At 35.1% G+C, this 25,060-nt stretch overlaps 2 protein-coding genes across 7 annotated transcripts in view; one reads left to right on the top strand and one right to left on the bottom strand.

Annotated features, from left to right (window-relative positions):
• The window catches only part of LOC137241136 (uncharacterized), a 39,757-nt gene extending 26,775 nt beyond the window's left edge, over positions 1-12,982 (bottom strand). For both annotated transcript variants that reach the window (XM_067768413.1, XM_067768414.1), the window contains exon 1: positions 12,888-12,982. In XM_067768413.1, coding sequence (XP_067624514.1) covers positions 12,888-12,910 — 23 coding nt within the window. In that variant the 5' untranslated portion in view covers positions 12,911-12,982. The remainder of the gene's footprint in view (positions 1-12,887) is intronic.
• The window catches only part of LOC137241140 (tropomyosin-1-like), an 857,608-nt gene that overhangs the window by 241,106 nt on the left and 591,442 nt on the right, over positions 1-25,060 (top strand). For all 5 annotated transcript variants that reach the window (XM_067768425.1, XM_067768430.1, XM_067768429.1 and 2 more), the window contains exon 4: positions 13,038-13,197. The gene's annotated coding sequence lies outside the window, so the exon portion shown is untranslated. The remainder of the gene's footprint in view (positions 1-13,037; positions 13,198-25,060) is intronic.

Raw genomic sequence — 25,060 nt, 5'->3', positions numbered from 1 at the left:
GCTTGAAGCGAGCCACCATTTAAATGTATTCGAGCATTTCATGGAAAATCGTTAATTTTTGCTTATTTTCGAACTGGTCTTTTTATGAGTTTTAAATATCTAATTATTTTTAATATATCACACCTCAACGTTCCAAGGAAGAAAAATTTAAAACTAGTATCAACTTCTTAAGTTATTTAAAAAAAAAAAAAAAAAAATAATGGCATAGAAACAAAAAGAGAGCTAAAGTTTAAAAGTCAAACAATAAAATACTTATTTTTATTTTTTATTTTAATAAACCTTGATCCAAATAGTACCAGTGCTGAGTTTAGGATTTTTCAAATATTAATGAAATTTGACCTGGCATTGATAACCCTTTGCGTACTTTTTTTATTAGAATGTTGAACATTTTAAATTACTAATATTTTTCAAAAAATATTATTTAAAAGAAAAAATAAGTCTCAAAATTGACAACTCTTTAGGAAAAAAGGACTCAAGTCACCGAATACAAAATTTAGATGAAAACGTATGAAAATTATAAATTTGTGTGGCAACGGCAGCACTGATCAAAGAAGTTTTCTTCAAGAAAAAGCTGGTAAAAGCAACCGAGTTACACGTCCATGCAACCGATATAGTTTTAGATTTTCATCCATCAAAATTAGATGTTGAACCAACTTCGCACGAGTTGTTGATTCCGAATTAAGTGTTTCAACAGTCAAATAAAAAATAAAAAAATTGTTTTTTCTAATTAAATAAAACTTTTTTCAAAAGCTTTTGATATTGCTTTTTCTATGGCTTGAAGCTATTGCCCAACGGTATGGCATATTCGACATTCAAATTGCCTTTGCTAATATGTTGCCAATTTATTATCGTTTGCCCAAAGTCCTCCCATCAATAAATAATGCTAAAGCGTGTGAAACGAGAAATAATGGAATGGGTTGTGAAATAAATGAATACAAGATTTTAGCGTGGGTTTTGGCTGCGCACTGATTTATCGATTTCGTGTCTGTAATGTGACGTAATGGTATCGCTTTTGGCCCCACGGGTCAGCTTGACGAAGTTTTTCATATCAGTCCTTTTGACCTAAGGAAAACCAATCATAAGTTTGGCAAACACTCCGTCGCCTAAATCTACTTCAAAGTAAATCGCGCCAAGTATAAATTTTTTTTTTTTCAATATTGTGTCCAAGCTGCAAATTGTATTCATATTCATAAGTTACTTCTTGGATTTAATTAGATCAAAATGACTGACATCAAAACTCCCCAAAACTGATCCGCTAGTTATTAATGGTCAAAAGATTTTCCATTATGTTCCATAATTGAATGGAAGTCGCTAAAACAGTGTGCGATGAAACCCCAATTTAAAATTTTGTGATCATTTCACAATTTCCATTTGTTTCCGTGTTTCCCTTTGTTTCATATGCTGTGGAATTTTAAAATGATGTGACGTCAGTTGGCAAACGAAAATTGCTAACGTGTTGGCAAAATAAAGTTTTAATGCCATATTTTCTATAGCTTTGGGCAGTTTCCGTTTTCATTGAATAGTCAATTTAATTGCCACTTTGTAGTCATTTTGATCTACCAGCCTATTTGATTAACTAAACAAAAAAAAATTATTTTTAATTTCAACATTTGTTTAATTAAGGGCTAAAACTACATTTCCACCGAACCGTAAATTTGTGTTTGTCAACGGTTTAACGCAAAATATCTTTGACGGAAATTAATTTTTTTCGGTTTACTGATACAAAGGGTAAAACGCGTCTTTCCTCTATACCTCCCTCCATTTTTATACTCAGTTGAGCAGAGCTCACAGAGTATAATAACCTTGATTGGATAACGGTTGGTTGTTCATATATAAAGGAATCGAGATAGATATAGACTTCCATATATCAAAATCATCAGTCTCCGAAAAAAAATTTGATTGAGCCATGTCCGTCCGTCCGTCCGTCCGTCCGTTAACACGATAACTTGAGTAAATTTTGAGGTATCTTGATGAAATTTGGTATGTATATTCCTGGGCACTCATCTCAGATCGCTATTTAAAATGAACGAAATCGGACTATAACCACGCCCATTTTTTCGATATCGAAAATTTCGAAAAACACAAAAAGTGCGATAATTCATTACCAAAGACGGATAAAGCGATGAAACTTGGTAGGTGAGTGAACTTATGACGCAGAATAGAAAATTCGTAAAATTCTGGACAATGGGCGTGGCACCGCCCACTCTTAAAAGAAGGTAATTTAAAAGATGGCGGCCACCGTGGTGTGATGGTAGCGCGCTCCGCCTACCACACCGTATGCCCTGGGTTCGCACCCCGGGCAAAGCAACATCAAAATTTTAGAAATAAGATTTTTAAATTAGAAGAAAAGTTTTTCTAAGCGGGGTCGACCCTCGGCAGTGTTTGGCAAGCGCTCCGGGTGTATTTCTGCCATGAAAAGCTCTCAGTGAAAACCCATCTGCCTTGCAGATGCCGTTCGGAGTCGGCTTAAAACATGTAGGTCCCGTCCGGCCAATTTGTAGGGAAAATCAAGAAGAGCACGACGCAAATTGGAAGAGAAGCTCGGCCTTAGATCTATTCAGAGTTTATCGCGCCTTACATTTATTTTATTTTTAATTTAAAAGTTTTGCAAGCAGTAATTTGGCAGTCGTTGAAGATATCATGATGTAATTTGGCAGCAACGTTACTCCTATTACTATATGTATGCTTAATGAAAATTATTAAAATCGGAGAACGACCACGCCCACTTAAAAAAATTTTTTTTAAGGTCAAATTTTAACAAAAAATTTAATATCTTTACAGTATATAAGTAAATCATGTCAACATTCTACTCCAGTAATGATATGGTGCAACAAAATACAAAAATAAAAGAAAATTTCAAAATGGGCGTGGCTCCGCCCTTTTTCATTTAATTTGTCTAGGATACTTTTAATGCCACAAGTCGAACAAAAATTTACAAATCCTTGTGAAATTTGGTAGGGGCTTAGACTATAGGCCGATAACTGTTTTCTGTAAAAAAGGGCGGAATCGGTTGAAGCCACGCCCAGTTTTTATACACAGTCGACCGTCTGTCCTTCCGCTAGGCCGTTAAAACAATAACTTGAGCAAAAATCGATATATCTTTACTAAACTCAGTTCACGTTCTTCTGAACTCACTTTGTAATCATGTAGAAAATGGCCGAAATCCGACTAAGACCACGGCCACTTTTTCGATTTCAAAAATTGCGCAAAATTAAAAAAATGCCAAAATTCTATACCAAATACGAAAAAAGAGATGAAACATGGTAATTGGATTGATTTATTGACGCAAAATATAACTTTAGAAAAAAACTTTGTAAAATGGGTGTGACACCTACCACATTAAGTAGAAGAAAATGAAAAAGTTCTGCAGAGCGAAATTAAAAGCCATTGGAGTTGTGGCAGGAATACTGTTCGTGGTATTAAATATATAAATAAATTAGCGGTACCCGACAGATGATATTCTGGGTCACCCTGGTCCACATTTTGGTCGATATCTCGAAAACGCCTTCACATATACAACTACCACCACTCCCTTTTAAAACCCTCATTAATACCTTTAATTTGATACCCATATCGCACAAACAAATTCTAGAGTCACCCCTGGTCCACCTTTATGACGATATCCCTAAATGGCGTCCACCTATAGAACTATGCCCACTCCCTTTTAAAACCCTCATTTATTTATTTATTTATTTGTTAGTCTACAAATTTTACAATTAATCAGACCAAATATGAATGAATGAATGAATATAAATGCGGATTACAGTGTAAAATTAACAAGCATAAATAGTGAGCAAAATTATATTATAAAATATGTATATACATATATTATTGAATCAGTTGTCGGGATGGACTGTGATGCCGAGCAACGGAATTGATTATCAGTGCTGTCGGAATGGACGTGATTTCGAGCAGCTGATGTATATTTAACACACAATAGTAGGGCTGCGATGTATGGGAGGTTGGAAAAGACGTGATTCCAAGCCTTCCGCCCAAAGTAATTATTGATTATTAGTGCTGTCGGAATGGACGTGATTTCCAGCAGCTGATGTATATTTAACACACAATGAGTAGGGCTGTGATGTGTGGGAGGGTGGAAAGGACGTGATTCCAAGCTACCCACCCAAAGTAACTATTGATTTTTAGTGCTGTCGGAATGGACGTAATTTCGAGCAGCTGATGTATATTTAACACACAATGAGTAGGGCTGCAATGTGTGGGAGGTTGGAAAGGACGTGATTCCAAGCCACCCACCCAAAGTAACTGGAGCAGGTAACAGATTTAGTTTAACATGTGATTTTGAAACAGTTATGAGTTCAAGGCAGTGAGTATATATTTTTTTATACTGTAAAGTGTGTCGCAAGTATCAATATTATTACAGTGATTATTGAAATCTTGACACAGACAACGAAGAGGTTCATGCATTTGAAAATTCGATCTACATGTATTCAAATATAGTGGTTGGAAATACCGAGAGGGCCTAAAAGGGATATTAAACATCACCTCGCCAAGCAGAAATGGACTGTTTATCATCCCCTTTAATAGTTTTACCATAAATAAAACGCCAAGCATCTCCCTACGGCTCTGTAGTGAAGGCAGCTGTAAAAGTTTTAACCGGCTGCAATAGGGCGGTAGGTTCCTTGATGGATCCCAGTGCAAATGACTTAAAGCAAAGAGCAAAAATTGTTTCTGGACCGATTCCAATTTTTCGCTATGAACCTGATAACGCGGTTCCAGATAATAGAAGCATATTCCAATATAGGTCTTACTAACGATAAAAAAAGAGTTTTAGTGACATAGGGGTCTTTGAATTCCTTTGACCACCTTTTTACGAAAGCCAAAATGCCTCTAGCCCTATTCACACACGATTCGATATGTAATTTGAAGTCCAGTTTAGGGTCCATTATAACGCCTATATCAGTAAAGTTTGTGACTTGCTTAATGATATAATCGCCTATCATGTACTGATAGGTTTTAAAAGATTTCCTCGTAAAACACATAAACTTGCACTTCGGTAAATTTAGTGACATGACGTTCACGTCACACCACTCGACCAGGTTATTCAGATCCGATTGAAGAAGTGCCCTATCTTCAGGTGAGCGAATGGGCATGACCAGTTTGACATCGTCAGCGTACATCAGCGGTATGCAGCGCTTCAAAACATTTGGGAGGTCATTAATGAAGAGCAGAAACAACACTGGACCAAGGTGACTGCCCTGTGGAACTCCAGAAGATACATTGATGAATTCAGACAAGCAATTGTTAAACACAACGGTTTGCTTTCTACCTACCAAGTACGAAGAGACCCAAGAGAGAAGCCGTGATGGAAAACCCAATCGATCGAGTTTTAGTAGGAGTAAGGAATGGGAAACTTTATCAAACGCCTTACTGAATTCAGTGTAAATAACATCAACTTCGCAGTTCGTCCTTAAGTTATTGGATACGAGGGTTGTGAACTCCAGCAAGTTAGACACAATGGACTTACCCCTTCAAAAGCCATGTTGTGACAGGTCCACTGCCGAAGATACTGCAAAAGCCAGTTGATTTGTGACAACTGATTCAAATAGTTTTGGAATAGCACAAAGTTTGGCTATTCCTCTATAGTTTGTGACACAAGATCTACTCCCACTTTTATAAAGTGGTATAATAAACGACTCATTCCACTTCTTAGGGAATATCCCTTGCCTCAAAGAGGCATTAAATAAGCAGGTAAGGGGTTGACAAAGAAAATGGGCGCAAGTTCTCAGCACAACAGATGGTATTTCATCAGGTCCACTGGAGTAGGAAATTTTCAGACTTTCCAGATGCCTTAGTACCTCATCTGTATGAATATATGGGATACCTACTGAGTTAAGCGAAGGTAATATGTATTGATAATCCACCGGAGGGGAGTCAGGGATAGTCGAGTAATTGGATTTAAAAAAGTCAGCAAACATATTTGCAATCTCGGAGTCAATACTTGAAGTCCGATCGTTATACTTCATTACAGAAGGAAACCCTTTAATTTTTCTTATGGAGTTGACGAAGGAATAAAATGTTTTTGGATTGGAAGAGATCCGATGCTTAATTTTCATCAGATAATTCTTATAGCATCTTATCTGTAGCCTGTTGTACTTAAGGCGCAAGATGGAGTATGCAGCATAGTCACTATTAGAACCAGATAATTTGAAACGCTTGGAGAAGCGTGTTTTTTTTTGTTTTTTAGATAATTAAGTTCTCTGGAGCTCCAAGCAGTAGCTGGAGATGCTGAGGAGGTTTTGGAAAAAGGCACACATTTGAGGAATATCGCATGTAAAACGTTGGTGAAATGGAAGGAGCTCGCTTCAATATCTCCGTCGTACTCAGGCCACTTTATTTTAGAGACTTCGTCGATTAGTGAAGACCAATTGTCCTTTCTAAACAGAAACCGGCGCGAAGACGCATTCAGATCGGTAGTGTTCCGCACCGGCAAGCTAAGACAATCCAGGTAAATTGAAAGTGCTGGATGATAAACATCCTCAGGCAATACCACTGGATCACATCGAGTAACAGAACAATTCGATGTGTCGTCTGAAAAAATCAAATCAAGATATTTGCCAAATTTATTATGAATTCTGTTAAGTTGATAAAGACCAATGTCTGCAAGGTCATTTAAAAACTTGTAGAATAAAACATTACAAGCAGTGGGAACTAGCATTCCGTCAATAAAATTCCACGAAACAAAGGGCAGATTAAAATCGCCAGCCACTAAGACAGAATCAACAGACCTTGACATAGCAAATATAAATTTCAATAGGGAAGAATGTTTTAAGTATACAGAAATATCTCAGAGTTAAACACAGTTGGTTTCAACCATGTCTCAGTAAAAACCAAAACGTCATAACAGAGTTCATGACTACGGAGAAAAAGATCAACTAGTTTAGTATTTAAACCCCTAACATTCTGATAATAGACGTTGAGGACATTATGAAAGGTGTCAGACAAATCTATGACTCCGCGGGAATTTCTACATCTTTTCGAAAAAAACGGAAGGGCTTATTGTAAACGTTACTGGGACAAAGAGACACATTAAAAAGTTTGCTATATTCACTTTCAATCACTCGAACTTTAAAAGCGACTCTCACTAAAGTGTTAATGTCGAAATCTCTCTTTACTAACTTAAAACAAGCGACATTAGAAGCAGCAATGCCAAAGTGATCAGAGATGTATTTAACAATATTCTCCTCAGTGACCGATGGCTTAAATGAGGACAAATTAATCCATTTATACCGCACCAATACATCTAATCATAGCGGAACGATACAAGGTGGCAGCATGGTGACATACCTACAAACATAAATAAAAATTTCATGTACTTTGTTTTTGTAAATTCGATGGACAAATGTCAAAATCGTACTGCGCCGTATTTTGATGTATCAAATCAAATAAAAAAAGCTTAAAATCAGCTGTTCCATGCTGCCACCTTGTATCGTTGCGCCATGCATCTAATTCAGCATTTACATTACTACCACTAACAACACGCGATTTTTGCGTAATTTCTTTTGATGCACTCTTTCGTTGTCTGTCAGAAACATCAACAGATGGCACATTTGCATTAACTGCGCTAGCTGCAGCATCTGCATACGATACAGTGCCAGCAGAGCGCAACACTGCACTAGTATTTGTCACATTGTTGACAAATATTAATTTGATACACATATCCATAGGTGGGCACCACTACATATACACGATTACCAAATTGCGAATGTGTTAGTATACACGAACGCGTGGCTAGCACGAATGCAAAATCAAATATTTATTTAGTTTGATTCCAGCGCTTGTACCATAAGCACGTATCACACGCAGTCTTGGTACAGTGTTTGGTCGTACAATACGAAATATTGTACGTACTTATGAATGCGGCCGCCGTGGTGTGATGGTAGCGTGCTCCGCCTATCACACCGTATGCCCTGGGTTCAACTCCCGGGCAAAGCAACATCAAAATTTTAGAAATAAGATTTTTCAATTAGAAGAAAATTTTTCTAAGCGGGGTCGCCCCTCGGCAGTGTCTGGCAAGCGCTCCGATTGTATTTCTGCCATGAAAAGCTCTCAGTGAAAACTCATCTGCCTTGCAGATGCCGTTCGGAGTCGGCATAAAACATGTAGGTCCCGTCCGGCCAATTTGTAGGGAAAAATCAAGAGGAGCACGACGCAAATTGGAAGAGAAGCTCGGCCTTAGATCTCTTCGGAGGTTATCGCGCCTTACATTTATTTTTTTATTTATTTATTTTATTTATGAATGCAAAATGTTTCAGATTGAATGGGAATTAGAGTTTTTTTTTTGTTTTAAATAGCGCCAATAAGCCACAATGCTTAGTTTGCGGGAAAATTATAAACTTCATTTGCAAGCAAAGCTTAAGTCGACATTTCGTTTTACTCCACAGGAGCGTAAATACTCTTACCCCTGAGGAAAAAATGATAAAGTTCTTCGAATGTAAGCTTGCTTTTTTGGAACGTTCAAAAATAAATGAAATGGAAGAAAATTTGTCTCAAGCAAAATTAAAAGCTTCTTTCGTGGTTAGTTTTGCTTTAGCAAAAAAAGGTAAGCCATTAGAAGATGGTACTTTTTTTTAAAGATTTGGCTGTAGCCGTCCTGGAGTGCTTTGGAGAAAAAGGGTTGGAGTTAGCCAAACATGTTGGTGATATTCCCTTATCACGACGTACAATCACGCGACGGATAACTGATATTTCAAGATTTTTATATTTACAATTGAAACAAAATATATTAACCGCCAGGTCTTATTCCATTGCATTGGATGAAAGTACCGACATTAGTGACACCTGTCAACTTTTGGTATGTGTGAGGACTGTTGACGGTAACTTTAACATTTCGGAGAATATGTTTTGTTTGCGAGGACTCGAATTGAATGTGACGGGAAGCACAATTTATGCGTGTATTGAACGCGAATTGTTTGGATTTGCAGATAAAAGCAAACTGATGGTGCTCCCGTAATGATTGGTGCAAAAACCGGACTAGTAGGTCAGTTCATTCGCAATGGCCTAAACGTGCCCACATTTCATTGTATTTTGCATCAACAGCAATTAATTGCTAAAAGTTTCAAGGTGGGACAGGCTATGGAAATCACCGTCAACATTATAAAAAAAATACGTGGTGGACATAATGCACTTATGCACCGAAAATTCCGCGCATTTCTGGAAGAAATTGAGGCAGAATACGGTGGTGTCTTACTTCACACTGAAGTAAGATGGCTAAGCCGAGCTAAATGTTTAGAGCGCCTTTTAAATTTGAGGGAAGAAGTTATATGTTTCTTCGCTGAGGATCCGTCTACTGAAACTCAAGAATTGATAGGCAAATTAAAAGATCCTAATTTTTTGCTAAGCCTTGCCATTTTGTGTGATGCATCAATTTTATTTTCGCAATTTAATATAAGTACTCAAGGAAATAACAAATTTATTTTTGACTATATTGCAGCTCTAGAAATATTCGAAAAGCGACTTCATATTCTAGTATCCCAGCTTCGTGAAGGCATTTTAGATAATTTAAAAATACTAGGGATGTATGTGACCGATTTCAAATGCAAGACAAGATCTCTCAATATTTACCGTCATTTGAAGATCTCAAAAATTGTTACCAACAAAGATTTCATGATTTTAATAAAATTAAACTTTTGATACATTTATACGAAAACCCTCTGATGTGTACAGTAGAAGATATGGAACTGCGGCTGCAAGAAGAGATAAAATTACTTCACAATGATTTCGCCTTGCCTTTATTGAAAGCTGAAATTTTTAAGTTGTGCTCGATGTTTGAAACAACTTATATGTGCGAATCAATGTTTTCATCTATGACTTTTATTAAAAACTCGTACAGAAGCAAGCTCACTGCTGAGCACTTGGAAGATCTGCTAAGAATTAAAGTTTCAAATTTCGTTTTAAATTACGATGATTTAATTAAATATATTTCTTCGTAGTTTTTCTGTTTTATGGTTTATTGGAGTTGAGCTTTAATTTAATTTCTTATGTTTTTGTTATTCATTATTTTTTATAAAGCATTGTCTCCCTATGTTTGCTATTTTTAACAAAAACAACTTACATGGTGGAATCACCATATGAATAACAAACTTTAACTGTTATGAGATTCCATCGATATTCACCTACTGGTTAATGTGAACATAAAATAATATTTCGATCCTTGCGACACCTAGCGGCGATATGAAATATGAGCCTAATCGGACCACAAATACGATTTTTTTAAGTATATTATATTCCAAGTTTCAAGCTTGTACCTTATCGGAAAGTTACTTAAATTTTAATTACAAAATTCGTTCACAACGGCCTATCAAGTCAAGCTAAACAAAACAGTTTAAAAATACTAAAACTACCATATTTTACTTCTGAAAAATGCAAAAAAATTACAAACACTTTTTCGGGGACAACATTGAAAATTTTTCAATCATATGTACGTATTTTTCGACCGTCCTCTGTGGTAATATTGCGTCCTACACCTCCTTATTGTACGGACGTCGAAAGCAAACTAAATGTGTTTGGTCGTTGATTTTGACGAAGTAGTCATTTTTCGTTCGCTCGTTGTATACGTATGTGGCCGGTTAGCAGGTGCTAAGCTCATGCCCACCCTTGCATATATCGTACAAACATATTATAGAGTCACCCCTGGTCCACCTTTATGGCGAAATCTGGAAAAGGCGTCCACCTATAGAACTAAGGTCCTCTCCCTTTTAAAATACTCATTATCACCTTTCGTTTGATACCCATATCGTACAAACAAATTCTAGAGTCACCCCTGGTCCACCTTTATGCCGATATCTCGAAAAGGCGTCCACCTATAGAACTAAGGCCCACTCCCTTTTAAAGTACTCATTAACACCTTTAATTTGATACACATATCGTACAAACATATTATAGAGTCACCCCTGGTCCACCTTTATGCCGATATCTCGAAAAGGCGTCCACTTATAGAACTAAGGCCCACTCCCTTTTAAAATACTCATTAACACCTTTAATTTGATACACATATCGTACAAACATATTATAGAGTCACTCCTGGTCCACCTTTATGCCGATATCTCGAAAAGGCGTCCACCTATAGAACTAAGGCCCACTCCCTTTTAAAATACTCATTATCACCTTTAGTTTGATACCCATATCGTACAAACAAATTCAAGAGTCAGCCCTGGCGGCAGACGTTGTTCTGCCCTAAAATTGGTCTATCTGCATACATCTTAATAAGCGTTTTCCGTCTAATTCTGCATCCCCCTTATATTTTTCTTAATCCTTTTACTCACTCCTCCCTCCCTTTTTTTCGATTCATCTATCTCTATTTCGTCTCAGAAAGAGATAGCTCTTTCTCAGTCTCCTACTCCTTCCCTCTTTTCTCTTCTCTCAAGTTCTTCTCATTCTTCTTCATCCCTTATTGCCAGTCATAGAGGGTGGTATGTATTTTGTTCCAGTCCTATTCCAAGCACCAGTCCTAGTCCTAATCCCAGTTCCAGTCCGTCTGTGGTCTAGTTCATGGAAAAAAGGATCGTAAATACTAATACAGGCAAATTAATAGACCAAATTTCAGGCAAATCGAATAGGAAGTACATATTTTTAAAATTATGTGGGTATTATTAATTCATGTGTTTATTTCGGCTTCGCATGCTTATTTGTCAGTTTTGCGAGGTTGATGCGACTAAATCGAATATGACAATGGAAATTACTTTAAAGCTCTCAGCAACAGCTTTCATTTGATATCCATATTACACACACATTGTAGGGGTATACGGGTCCACGTTTTGGCCTATATTTCAAGACCCTAGTCACTCAGCGATATAAAAATTACTCTGTACTAAAGTACGCATCAACAGCTTTAATTTGATATCCATATTACACACACATTGTAGGGGTATCCGGGTCCACGTTTTGGTCTATATCTCAAGACCCTAGTCACCCAGCGATATAAAAATTACTCTGTACTAAAGCACACATCAACAGCTTTCATTTGCTGTCCATATTACACACACCTTCTAGGCGTATCCTGGTCCACGTTTTGGCATATATCTCGAGACCCTAGTCACCAATAGGTATGAAAACTACCCTGTACTAAAGCACTTTCATTTGATATCCATATTGTATAAACACATCCATGGGATGCCCGGGTCCACGTTTTGGAATTTGATTTTTATATATATGGATACAAAGAACATTTCAACTCACCATATTCACTCATATTAATAGAGTATGTGTGGAACTTAAGAGCGAATTGAGAGTTTCACAGAGTTCCATTGCCACACCGCCATTTTATACAGGGTGAAAGTGTAACGCTTTTGCGTTGCGAGCAGGCAACAATTTTCACAAAACAACGAAGTACTCCGTAAAGGCGTTGCCAGTTTTTTAGAATAGAACAACAACCCTTGCGTGGCGTACAAAAAGCGTAACACTTTAGCCAGAAAAGAAAACGCTACTAGTTTGAGTGTGAGCGCATTTAATGTAGCCAGTAGCTTATCGGTAAGTACAGCAAATTATAAATCGCGCTCAATTAGATTATGTTAGGTTGAACTGGCTGGTCCGCGAAGAAATGGATTGACTTAATGAGTCCAAAGTGTTACCATAGCGTTTGTTTAAAGAAAACTGAAGAACCCTATTTAAAAACAGGACCTTTCTTACAAAATAACCCCGTCCTTTTGGTAAAGCTTTCGCTGACCTGTTCCACTAGCTGTTTCTAGATGTGATTTAAATACAGGAATAATTCAAAAAAAGGGATGCGTATATTTCTCTAAATTTAAACCAAAAGGACATATAGCAGTATGTCCTTTACTAATATATCGATTTGAATCTTAAAATATCTGTTAATTTACAATACAATTTTTTTTTTACGAAAAAAGATAACATTAAATTTAGTTACTTACATAACAAACTGTTGTTCCAGCATTCCTCTTAGTATTATCTTGAAAATCACAAGGATCAAATATCACTTACGTCTTCGACAATAAAACTGACAATGTGATATTAAAATTTGTCACACCTTTTATACTTGAACTTTATGTCGATTTTTTCAGCGAAAATTCCACACACACACAAAACACATTATACCATTCCAAATAAAACAAGTAAGGACGGCACTGTCTTCGGCTGTGCTGAAGACTTCATACCCTTCATGAATGGGGCTGAACAACAACCTTATCCGGTTCGTAATTTCCAAATAATCGGATGTATAAGGTAAGAAATAAATAGTGAACAGATGTACATACCTAAACGATTTTTAAGATAAATATAAAATAAAAAATGGCAAAAAAACATCTTATCTGAACGATCGGTTGTATGGGATATATATTATATATAGCTCCGAATGAAATTATTTTTTCATGAAATCTTCTATGATATATTAGAATAAATATCACCAAGTTTAACGTTTTTATATTGGAAATTAAGGGAGAAATGGCTAAAAATCTTTCTATCTGAACGATCGGTTGTATGGGATATATATTATATATAGCTCCGATCGAAATTATTTTTTCATGAAATCTTCTATGATATATTAGAATAAATATCGCCAAGTTTAACGTTTTTATATTGGAAATTAAGGGAGAAATTGCCAAAAACCTTTCAATCTGAACGATCGGTTGTATGGGATATATACTATATATAGCTCCGATTAAAGTGATTTTTTCAGAAAATCTTCTATGATATATTAGAATATATATCACCGAGTTTCACGTTTATACTTTCTAAATTGCGGCAGGAATGACCAAAATCGTCTTCTCTGAACGGTCGGTTGTATGGGAGATATATGTTATAGTGGTCCAATCCTACCGGATCCGACAAGTGTCTAATATAATACAAAAATACATCCTTGTGCCAAATTTCATTGAGATATCTCAAAATTTGAGGGACTAGTTTGCGTTCAAACAGACAGACGGACGGACGGACAGACGGACATGGCTATATCAACTCAGTTCGTCGCCCTGATCAATTCGGTATACTTAATGGTGAGTCTATCTTCTATATTTCTCAACGTTACAAACATCGGACCAAAGTTAATATCCGTTTCATGTTCATGAGAGGTATAGAAACAAAAACAGTAAGTAGCCTAAGTTCGGGTAACGTTGTATATACCCTACAGAAAAATGAGAGACAATCACGCAGAGCGACAGTTTCGCAATAGGTTTAGTCCGTCACTTTTTTCTAAGATGAGGCAATTTCCATTTTACATACTCGCGTCTCTGTTATGTGCATTTCCTAACACAGTATAAAACAAGTAAGCTGTTTGGCCAATTTTCTTGTATTCACAAAAGACGGTTTGTTCTAGTAGCTATCCGGAAGATGAAATCTAGCTTAACTGGAGATAGTAAAACGGCCCTTAATGACTACCTCCGAACTGCTGATAATCGGATGCATATCAGGAGAGTGGTTAGCCGCACTTGTATCAACAGCGTTGAAGTCTGAACAATGTGGATTTAAATTAATTAATGCAAAGTTTGCGACTATTTCAGAACCACCTAGGACTGAACCAATTAGATTATATATATACCTAGCTCGAACCTAAGCGCTATTGATACAAGTGTGAGCACTAAATGTCCCGTTCTTCATCCGATATGTACCCGTTCAGCACCGTTCGTTTTTTCTGCTGGGTATTCATTTTTGTTCTAAAACTTATTGATTTTTATGATTCAATAACACACAATGCTACTCTGGTTTCCTTAAAGTGCTTTGAAAACGCAATTATAAGCTTCAATAATAAATTATTTACCTTTAAGAGACACGTATGGTTTAATTTATCTTATTCGTACACTTTTTTGCATGTATTGAAAATGAGCCAAGCAAGCAGAACATAAAAAGTTCTAAAAGTGAAAAAACCAATTTCCATCTCTTTTATCTATAAATATAAGCAGACGCGGCAGACGTTGTTCTGCCCTAACTTTGATCTATCTACCCCCCTTTTTCTTGTCCTTTTATTCACTCTCCCTCTGCCTTTCTCTTTCTATGCATCTCTTTCTCCCTCTCCGTCTTTTCCGATTTATCTTTGTCTAACTCCATCTCTTTCTCCCTCCATCCCTTATTCCCAGTCGTAGTTCCACTTAGAGCTCCAGTCCGAGTCCCAGTCCCTCTCCTGGACCCAGTCGGTCCCTGGTCCGATTCCCGGAAAAAAGTTTCGTACATACTAATCCAGGTAAAGGGCTACCTTAATACCTAATTTCAGGCAAATCGAACAGCGAATTGTATTTGTTCGAATATATCGTTCCCCGGTCCCCTTTCCGGAAACGGAAAGGTTTGCCATGAAGCGACACTGCAAATTTTATCAGAATCGGAGAGTGATTTCGGATAGATGAAATATATAGATAAACTAAATCTCCTTGGTGCACAAACAACACAAAAATGAAATAATTAAACAAATTTTATAAGTTAAACGGTTTTATTGAAAACAATACTTACATGAAGAAATAACAATACTAAAAGCTAGAAAATAATTTGGTAGGTTCTAGGTACTAGTCATCACACTCCTCATCAATCTAGGGCATTTGGCCCGTGAAATTTCTAAAAATGTGAGGCAGCATAACCTAATTCAGTTGGTCTTACTTATGACCATCAATAGAAATTGGCGCGTTCAATGCTTTTATTTAATTGTTTGATCAACGCCCTAGATTGATCAGGAGTGTGATGACTAATACCTAGGACCTACCTAATTATTTTCTAGCTTTTAGTATTGTTATTACTTCATGTAAGTATTGTTTTCAATAAAACCGTTTAACTAAAAAATTTTTTTTATTATTTTATTTTCAAATTTTTTGTCTTTATTTAATTGCCTATTATTTCTCATTCTATTTAGCACATTTAGTGACTCATTATTACAACGACTCTTACCTGACAATTTGTTACAATCTAGGTGCTCAATACATAATCCTTCCAAAGACTTTACTCGACTCTGCGCCACGTACGCTTGTCCCTCCTCGAAATCCAAAGTATTTTGATGTCTCTTCTAAAGGGCTGTATGTAATATTTGTTCCAAATATGTGCCAATTGGGACCACAAATACGACTTTTTTGGATATCTCAATCCTTGCGCCACCTAGCGGCAATTTTTTTTCATAGGTCGCTTTCTATTCATGTATGATCCAAATCGGATCACAAAGACGATTTTTGTAAGTATTTCGATCCATGCGCCACATATCGGTCTTTTCTTGTTACTGAACTGTCATCGGGTTCTGAACTATATTCCAAGTTTGAAGCTTGTAGCTTATCGGGAAGTTACTTAAATTTTAATTCCAAAATGTGTGCCGGCCGGCCGTCCGTCCGTCAAGTCGAGCTAAAAAACCGTTTAATAATTAAAAACGATAATGCAGTTCCTTATCGGTCATTTTTAAAGATCTATTTGGGTATGTATTATTAAATTGTGTAACATCTACTCGTAAAGACGGCTGTGAAGGGATGAGATTTCCCGGTTCTCAATGCCTTAGTATCTAGGACTTACATTTGTTAAGTTAATATACCTAATTCATTCGTACAGTAAAGGATTTAGTTATAAAAATGAAAGGGGTCAGTCGAAGGATACAACAAAATTAAAGAATGTTCCGAAACCCTTTCAACTTTAGTCACTGACCTTAAAACTTTTTTGCTATGCGTTGATTGGGAAATATTTTGTTATTTTTAAGGTATTATTTTTCTAGATTTTGCCATTTGTTTAAACAAAGCAAACAAAGCACATTAATTAAGGTTTCAGTTATGAGGTTTCAAATTAATCACCCATTTATTTGAACAACAAAAAAAAAACTGTTTTTAATATATTTTTCACCTTTTAAAAATTAAAGAAAGAAATATTTCTTGGAAAATAAATAAAGTGGCATTTAACCTGCAGAAAAATTCACCTCTTCAAATCCCTTGCAAATGACTAAATCAACGTTATAACAATCTATAGCTTGGTTTTCACTTGGTCGAATTTGACCACTAATTTGGTCAAATCAATAAAAACGGCTTGTCATACAACGTTAAAAGCGATAATTAAATTGGATGCAAATTATGGGCAACTTCTCTTTTGGAGTTGCTTATCATATTTACACACGGCGACTCGTTTTATACTCAGAGCTCCCAGAGTATATTAGTTTTATTCGCATAACGGTTCCCCGCAACGGCATAAATAATAGTTATGTACGAACGATTTTCCGTCATCCCTTGTCAAATTTGTTTTCGAGAGAAACCGGTTTCGGAGTTGTGCCATCATCAGCGTCGACTTACGTTCTGATCTGTAGTTGTCATTTGTATTTTAGTAGTTTGACCATCTTTGTGGGTTTGTTGTTTCGGTGCGTTGTTTTGTGTTTATTTGTTGTTGTGTGTTTGACTGAAAATATAGACTTTTATATATCTGGGCGAAAAAAGAAATTCATTTAGCCATACCCGTCCGTCCTTCCGTCTGTCCGTAAACACGATATCTTGAGTAAATTTTGAGGTATCTTAATGAAATTTGGTGTGTAAGTTCGTGGGAACTCATCTCAGATGGCCATTTAAAATGAACGAAATGGGACTGTAACCACGCCCATTTTTTCGATATCGAAAATTTCGAAAAACCGAAAAAGTGCGATAATTCATTACCAAAGGACGGACAAAGCGATGAAACTTTTAAATTACTTTTAGATTATGACGCAGAATAGAAAAATAGTCAAATTTTGGACAATAGGCGTGGCACCGCCCACTTTTAAAAGAAGGTAATTTAAAAGTCTTACAAGCTGTAATTTGGCAGCTGAGTATGTAATGTTCGGTCACACTCGATCTTAGCCCTCCTTACATGTTAGACAACAGTTTGAAGTTTCATTTCATTTCATTCTAAAAAGTTGTTTTATTTATTGAAAATTTAAAAACTTGTTGTGAAATACATACCAATTAAAACGTTAAGGATTTGTGTTTCAAATCAAAAAAAAGTTCTTCAATAAAAACAATTTAAAACAAGTAGGGAAGGCTAAGTTTATTTATTTATTATTTTATTTATTACGACTCTTGGAGCCTAGATCAACACTTAAAAATATTATTGCATTAATTAACAATATGCACTTCGTATGAATTTGACCTTCAATTTGTATCTGAATTTGAAACATGAATTTGAATTTGAATTTGAAACATGTAACACAAATCCATCCGAATCCTAATATTTATTTTATATTCATTGATTTCGCGTGAGCATATAATCTTTTTTTAAATAAGTTATTATCACAATTCCTAACATTTGCAGGTAATTCGTAAATTTGTAAAAAATACTATTTTTTCAAACTCCGTTTTGTAATTAGGTAATTTAAAATACTTTCTCTGTCCTCGTAGTTAAATTTAATATTTGTTTTTAGATATCAGGCAAATTTCCTGTTTTTATGTTGTATATAAACTTCATACTGTTTAAAAAAATTTGCTGTTTTACGCTCATCCAATTCAAACTTGTAGCATATATAATGGGGGTATCAAAACGTTTACCTAATATAAAGCGCATAGCTTTATCTCTTACACGCATAAGGGACATATATGTCCCCGAGAAATTTTCACCCTTTTCAGCAATATTGGCAACCCAAAACCCTTCTTACTTCATTTTGTTTAAACTCTACTAATCCTTGTTAAACTTTAACACTGGCAACATGGATATAAACCGTTATGTGTGTAAATACTCGTGGATAAAGAAGCAGAGATCTCTTTAACAATTCATCAGTATTTAAAACTGTTTAATTCTATCTAAACAATATATCTCGATCATTTTTTACTTGATGTATACTCACTGGTAAGTAAAATTATTACTTTATTAAATACTTTTGATTTCAACTATTCATATTTTATGCTTTGTAACTATTTTAGGTTTTCACTTTTATTTTCTTATATTTTGGTGCCGAAAATGTCTTCAAATCAACGCAGAGAATTCTCGTTACGGGAAGAAGAATTCATAGAAGTCTTGATGGCTGATAACAGCGACGACGAGGATGGTTTGTTCCTTATGAAGAGGACCAAACATTTTTAGCGCAAGATCTGGATACCGAGGGACTGCTGTTGAAATTGAACCTTACCCAACCCCTGTTGAGCAAGATGTAACTCAAAACCAGGCACATCTTTTAATGGGCGAAAAAATGCGTATTTTCCCCACAATTTTCTGGAGGAACAAGAATACGACTTCGGCAGGTTTCTTATTGCTGATAGCAATCGCTCTTCTGATGAGGAATTGACTCCTGTAAACATTTTCGATAAGGTTGCTGACTTCGAAAACTTAGTTGATAAGATTATAGTTCTTGAATCAATACGTTATGCTGAACAAAACGGCCGATCTTTTACTATGAGTAATAAAGGGCGAAAGCTTTCTTCGGAATGAACTATTGGTCTACAGATATTGATATGGGAGTTCCTTCCATTGTTAATGTGATGACTGTAAGCCATTTCGAAGAAATAAGAAAAGACTTACATTTCAGTGACAATTCTAAAGAGCCGCGGTAATAATCTAAATTATGATAGAGCTTTCAAAATACGCCCCGTTTTGAAGAACTTCAATCGAGCTTTTCAAAGCTCTATGACCAATACCTAGACCCAGGCAATAGACGAACATATGGTTAAGTTCAAAGATCACAATATAATGAGACATGTGAAGAATGAGCCCACAAAATGGGGATTCAAAATATGGTGAAGGGCAGATACTTCTACGGGATATTTATTTCAGTTTGACTTGTATACTGGAAGAAAAAATAGCGGCCCTGAAACTGGATTGGGGGAATTGGTGGTGTTGCAATTGTTATTCCTAAGATAGGTCCCCTTGAAAAAACACATAAATATAAAAATTTAAATTTTTTTCTTAAATTTTATGTTGAACTAAACCAAAATAAATAGATACAAACCAAAAAAGTTATTTTTACTACCTTGGTTTCCTTATAAACGTGTAAGGGTTATTCTGCATTTTTTGTAGTTTATCGATTTGCGAATCTTTCAATATAAAGAAAATAGTAGAAGAATATATGAAGTTATGGCTCAATTATGGATCTATAAACTTTTGCTTTATAATAACTACTCAAGTTTCTACAGGTTCTTTGAATGAAATAAATTTTTTTTAGCTATTTTACCTGCTATATAATCAACATCAACATGGCCATCAAATTTTAGTTTGCAATGTATTTGAATGCCGAGATATTTAATCGTATGCACCTTTTCAATTTTAGTATTATTTATTTTAATAGTTTCAAAATGAGCTATATTCTTCCTTGTGATTACCATATATTTAATTTTTCAATATTAATTTTTAATCTGTTCTCAAACAGCCAAATATAGAGAGCATCTAAATCACTTTGTAGTTTTTCTGGTTGGAAATATGCCACTGCTTAAACTTTCATTTATAATTTGGGCTAAACCAATCTTAAATTGAACTTCGTCCGATAATGTTGAACCAATTATTGTTTTTTTGCTTACGATTTGTTAAGAAATTATCAAACCAGTCTAACTCAATATCTTTAATAAATGCTTGATAATTTTCGTAATAATATTTTCTGATCGATAGTTTCAAAGGCTCTTTTGAGATCAATGAAAACTGCAATGATCGACTTTTTGTTATTAAATTCTTCTTTCCATTCAGCTATAATCATGTTTAAAGCTGTTTCGCAAGAATTATTTTGTCGAAATCCTGACTGTTGAGGTATAAGTATCTTATTATTTTCTAAATACTGAACTAAATAATTTTTAGCCAAAGTATTTATTGGTCTCAGCTCCTCTGCTTCAAAAGTATTTGCAACTCTTTCTATTGGGAGTATAGTCGAGGGTTTCCAAATAGTTGGAAATATGCCACTGCTTAAATTTTCATTTATAATTTGAGTATAGAAAAAACCTAAATATGGTACTACGTCTTTCACAACACCATCCGATAACAATTTTTCCCACCTCTTTTGGCTTTAAGCTTACTGACAATTTTTACGACGTCATCCGTGCTAACTTGGTCAAATTTAAAGACAACATTAGTTAGCATCTCTATCAAATACTTCTATATTACTACTAATGTCTTGAATGCTATCTACATAATTTAAATTGTTGGAAATTTCCATTCATTATCATAAACTAAACCATTTATTACTATTTTCTTGATAGATGTAGTTTTCTTTCCCATACTTATTGCCTGTTTCAAATGTTTCCTCATCATTTTACTATAATAACTATTACTATTTATTTTATTTTCCATATGTTTGATTTTTTTAATTTTGACAGGCTGTTTGTATTTTGTTTTTATGTTTCTGTACTCATCCCATTCTCCTGAAATTTGCCCAGCTTTATACAGTTCAAATTTATATTTATTCATATGGGCTAACTCATTGTGAGACCATTTATTTATTAATTTTAATTGAAGTTCTTTTTCATAAGTTAGATTTTTCATAACACTCATAATATTGTTATTAATGATAGAAACTTTGTTATCCAAACTTACTCTGTCAAAATTGCTAAAATAACATATACGCAATTGATCTGTAAGTGATTCAATATTATGACGTAATTTTTATAGGACTCCTCATTCTAAATTTAGGGCTTATTTTTATCTTAAATTGTATTATTTCATGATCGGAAATTTGGTGATCATCTAACTTTTCACACACTATGTCTTTAGTATTCGAAAAAAGTAAATCAATTTTTGTTTAACATCGGTTATACGAGTATCAAAATCAAATGTTTGATACATACAGTATGATTTAAAAAGTTCAAATAATTGTATGCTATATGTTGACATATTATTTAAGTTAATATTATAATCGCCTACTAGAATGTTATTAACAGACAGCTCACTAGTACAACCTAAGACGGTACGTAAGTAGTTTATGAAATCCGCATCGCTTGTGCTCGGTGAGTGATAAACCACACCGATTTGCCATTTTGGATTAAAATGCTTCAATATCATAAGAATACACCACATATTTTTAGCCATTACTTTATTATACTTAATGCTATATTCGATGGATTCATCCGCATACACCAAAACATCACCAGTATGCCTACTATGTGAATCACATCTGACTAGGTTATAAATTTGTATGCTCAACTCCCCATTCGTCATTAAATTTGTGGTACATGTTACAGTACACAGTATTACAGCTGGATTGTTAATTTCAGTCAGTCTTTCCAATTCTACTTTGTTCCCTAAAATACTATTAATATTGAGATATAGACAAATTGAATTGGTACTATTTGATTGCTACTTTCTAGTTTTGGTTTTAACTTGAATATATCATTTATATGCTGGGCATTCCTTGCTAAACGCAGCATGGTGTACAATGTACACTGTACATCAGTCTCTATCGATTTTTTCTGGACTAGCTCACAACAGTTTACACAATTATGTATATACATTTGATACACAATCTCTGAAATCGTGATTGCCTCCACATCTACTACATGCTTTTTTATACACAGAGTGCTTTGCACACAGAGTATATTAACTTTGATTGAATAACGGTTGGTTGTACAGGTATAAAGGAATCGAGATAGATACATATAGACTTCCATATATAAAAATCATCAGTATAGAAAAAAAAATTGATTGAGCCATGTCCTTCCGTCGATAACTTGACTAAATATTGATATATATTTACAAAATTTGGTACACGAGCTTATCTGGGCTCAGAATAGATTGATGTTGAAAATGAGGGAAATCGGATGATAACCACACCCACTTTTTATATGTATAACATTTTGGAAAAGACAAAAAACCTGATTACCATTTAGAATGCTGAAATTTTACGTGTGGACTGATATTGAGACCCTTGATAAAAATTTTAAAAACTCTTTTAAAATGGGCGTAGCACCGCCCACTTGTGATAAAATCAATTTTACAAATATTATTAATCAAAAATCGTTAAACCTATCGTAACAAAATTCGGCAGAGAGGTTGACTTTACCATACGAAATGCTTTGAAGAAAAATTTACGAAATCGGTTAAGGACCACACCCACTTTTATATAAAAGATTTTTAAAAGGGTCGTGGACGAATAAAATAAGCTATATCTTTGCAAAAAAGAGCTTTATATCAATGGTATTTCATTTCCCAAGTGTATTTGTAAAAATAAATAGGAAAACTTGAAACTAAAAAAATGGACGTGGCGCCGCCCCTTTCATGACTAATCAATTTTCTATGTGTCGAGAGCCATAACTCGAAGAAAAATTCACAGATGGTGATAAAATTTGGTACAAAAATTTTCCCTATAGCAGGAAATATTTCTAGAAGAAATGGACGATCGGTTAAAGACGACGCCGACTTTTATATAAAATATTTTTAAAAGGGTCGTAGACGAAAATAATAAACTATATCTTAGTGAAAAAGAGCTTTGTATCAATAGAATTTTACTTTCTAAATATAATTATAACATTAAATTGGAAAACACTAAAATGTTTGAAAATGGGTGTGGCACTGCCCCTTTTATGACTAATCAATTTTCTATGTCTCGGGAGCCATAACTCGAAGAAATATTAACATATCGTAATGAAATTGTGTACACATAGTTTCCTTATAGCAAAAAATATTTCTAGTAAAAATGGACGGGATCGGTTAAAGACCACGGCAACTTAGATATAAAACTAGTTTAAAAGAGTCGTAGACTAGAATAATAAGCCATAACTTAGCAAGAAATAGTTTTGAATCAATGATATTTCACTTATCAAGTTTTATTGTAAGAGGAAATGGGGAGACGGGCGATGCCACGTGTTATGTAGAATAGTAATTTATCTGAAATGAAATGTACAATTGAGGCTCACGCTGAGTATATAATGTTCGGTTACACCCGAACTTAGACACCTTTACTTGTTACTGATACATTCAACCGCCTTGTGATTAAATCCCAAGTATTTAAAGCAGACATCGGAGTTTCATAGATCAATTGATCAGACAAACAGGTGACAGCTCCGACACATAAGCAGTTTTTCTTATAGATGAGTTTAACAAAAGCTTATGCATTATGAGTATATTGCATGTATTTTTATGGAGAATGGTAGAATGAGCGACACTAGCGCCATCCGATATTGAAAAGTAGCCAACTCCCCAATTTTGTTCCAAGCAAATCATAAGAAGAAGAATTTGACATTTGCTTTGGCTAAGGGTGTTGGCACACTTTGCAAGTGAAATTATTTTTCCCACTGGTTGGTAAATTTTCTAATATTTTTGACAATTAAAAACTGCAATATAACAATTGAATACGACACAAAATATGTTAGCAAGTATTTTTGCTGTATAGGGAAAATGTTTACTACAGTGCTTCGCGAAATTTTGTATGTGAATGGGCAAGGCGTAATAAACTTCAATTGCCAAGTCTGAAGTTCCTTCATATTTACAAACGCAACATCTTGGTTGATTGTGGCGATGTTATTGGAATGCATAAGCTTGTGTTAAACGCATCTATATGAAAAATGTCATTGTGTCACCGCCTTTACGCTCTTCCCACAGACAGGTTGCGCTCTTTGCTTACCAAATGATTTAAGCGGCAGTTAAGCGGCAATTACCCACCGACGTGTGCCGTACGTACGGACGTTTGTCGTACGAAACACGTTTGACCGAACCCTCAAGCCCGTAAGAATCAATGTGTGCATAACATATTTGTGTGTGTATTGTTTACAGGAAAGCACAGTTGCCATTGACCAGTTTGGATGCATGCTTATGCAAACATCAACTTTTGGAATTACAAATTTTCATGGTGAAAATGGCAGAAACAAATACTGAATAAGAATTTCTATTTCATTTATTTGTAACCTACAATTTTATATAATAATTTTATGATATTTCAACAAAATTTTAAACAATCTTTAGCCCTTTTTGTATAATAACTGCAAACGGTCAAAAATTAGCGCACAAACGTTTACTAGGCAACTCTGTCTAGTGAGAGAGCGATCAGCTGACACGTCCTTACGGAAAAAATCAAAATTCATTTGGGGTCTACGTTCCGGGCTACGTACGTACGTGCGTTGAACGTCGATGAGTTTTCGTTTACATTGCACACTCATAAGTTATGTCGTGTCAGCTTACACGTTTTTTCTACGTACGTTCGTGGGTAACTACGGCTTTAGTTGTCGCTGAGCATTTGGCGCAGTAACCACGGCTGCCACAGCCTGTTTCCATT

This window comes from Eurosta solidaginis, chromosome 2 (genome assembly GCF_040869045.1).
Source record: "Eurosta solidaginis isolate ZX-2024a chromosome 2, ASM4086904v1, whole genome shotgun sequence".
Lineage (NCBI taxonomy): Eukaryota > Metazoa > Arthropoda > Insecta > Diptera > Tephritidae > Eurosta > Eurosta solidaginis.
The sequence above is the reverse complement of the archived record's forward strand: the minus strand, read 5'-3'. Positions and strand labels throughout refer to the sequence as shown.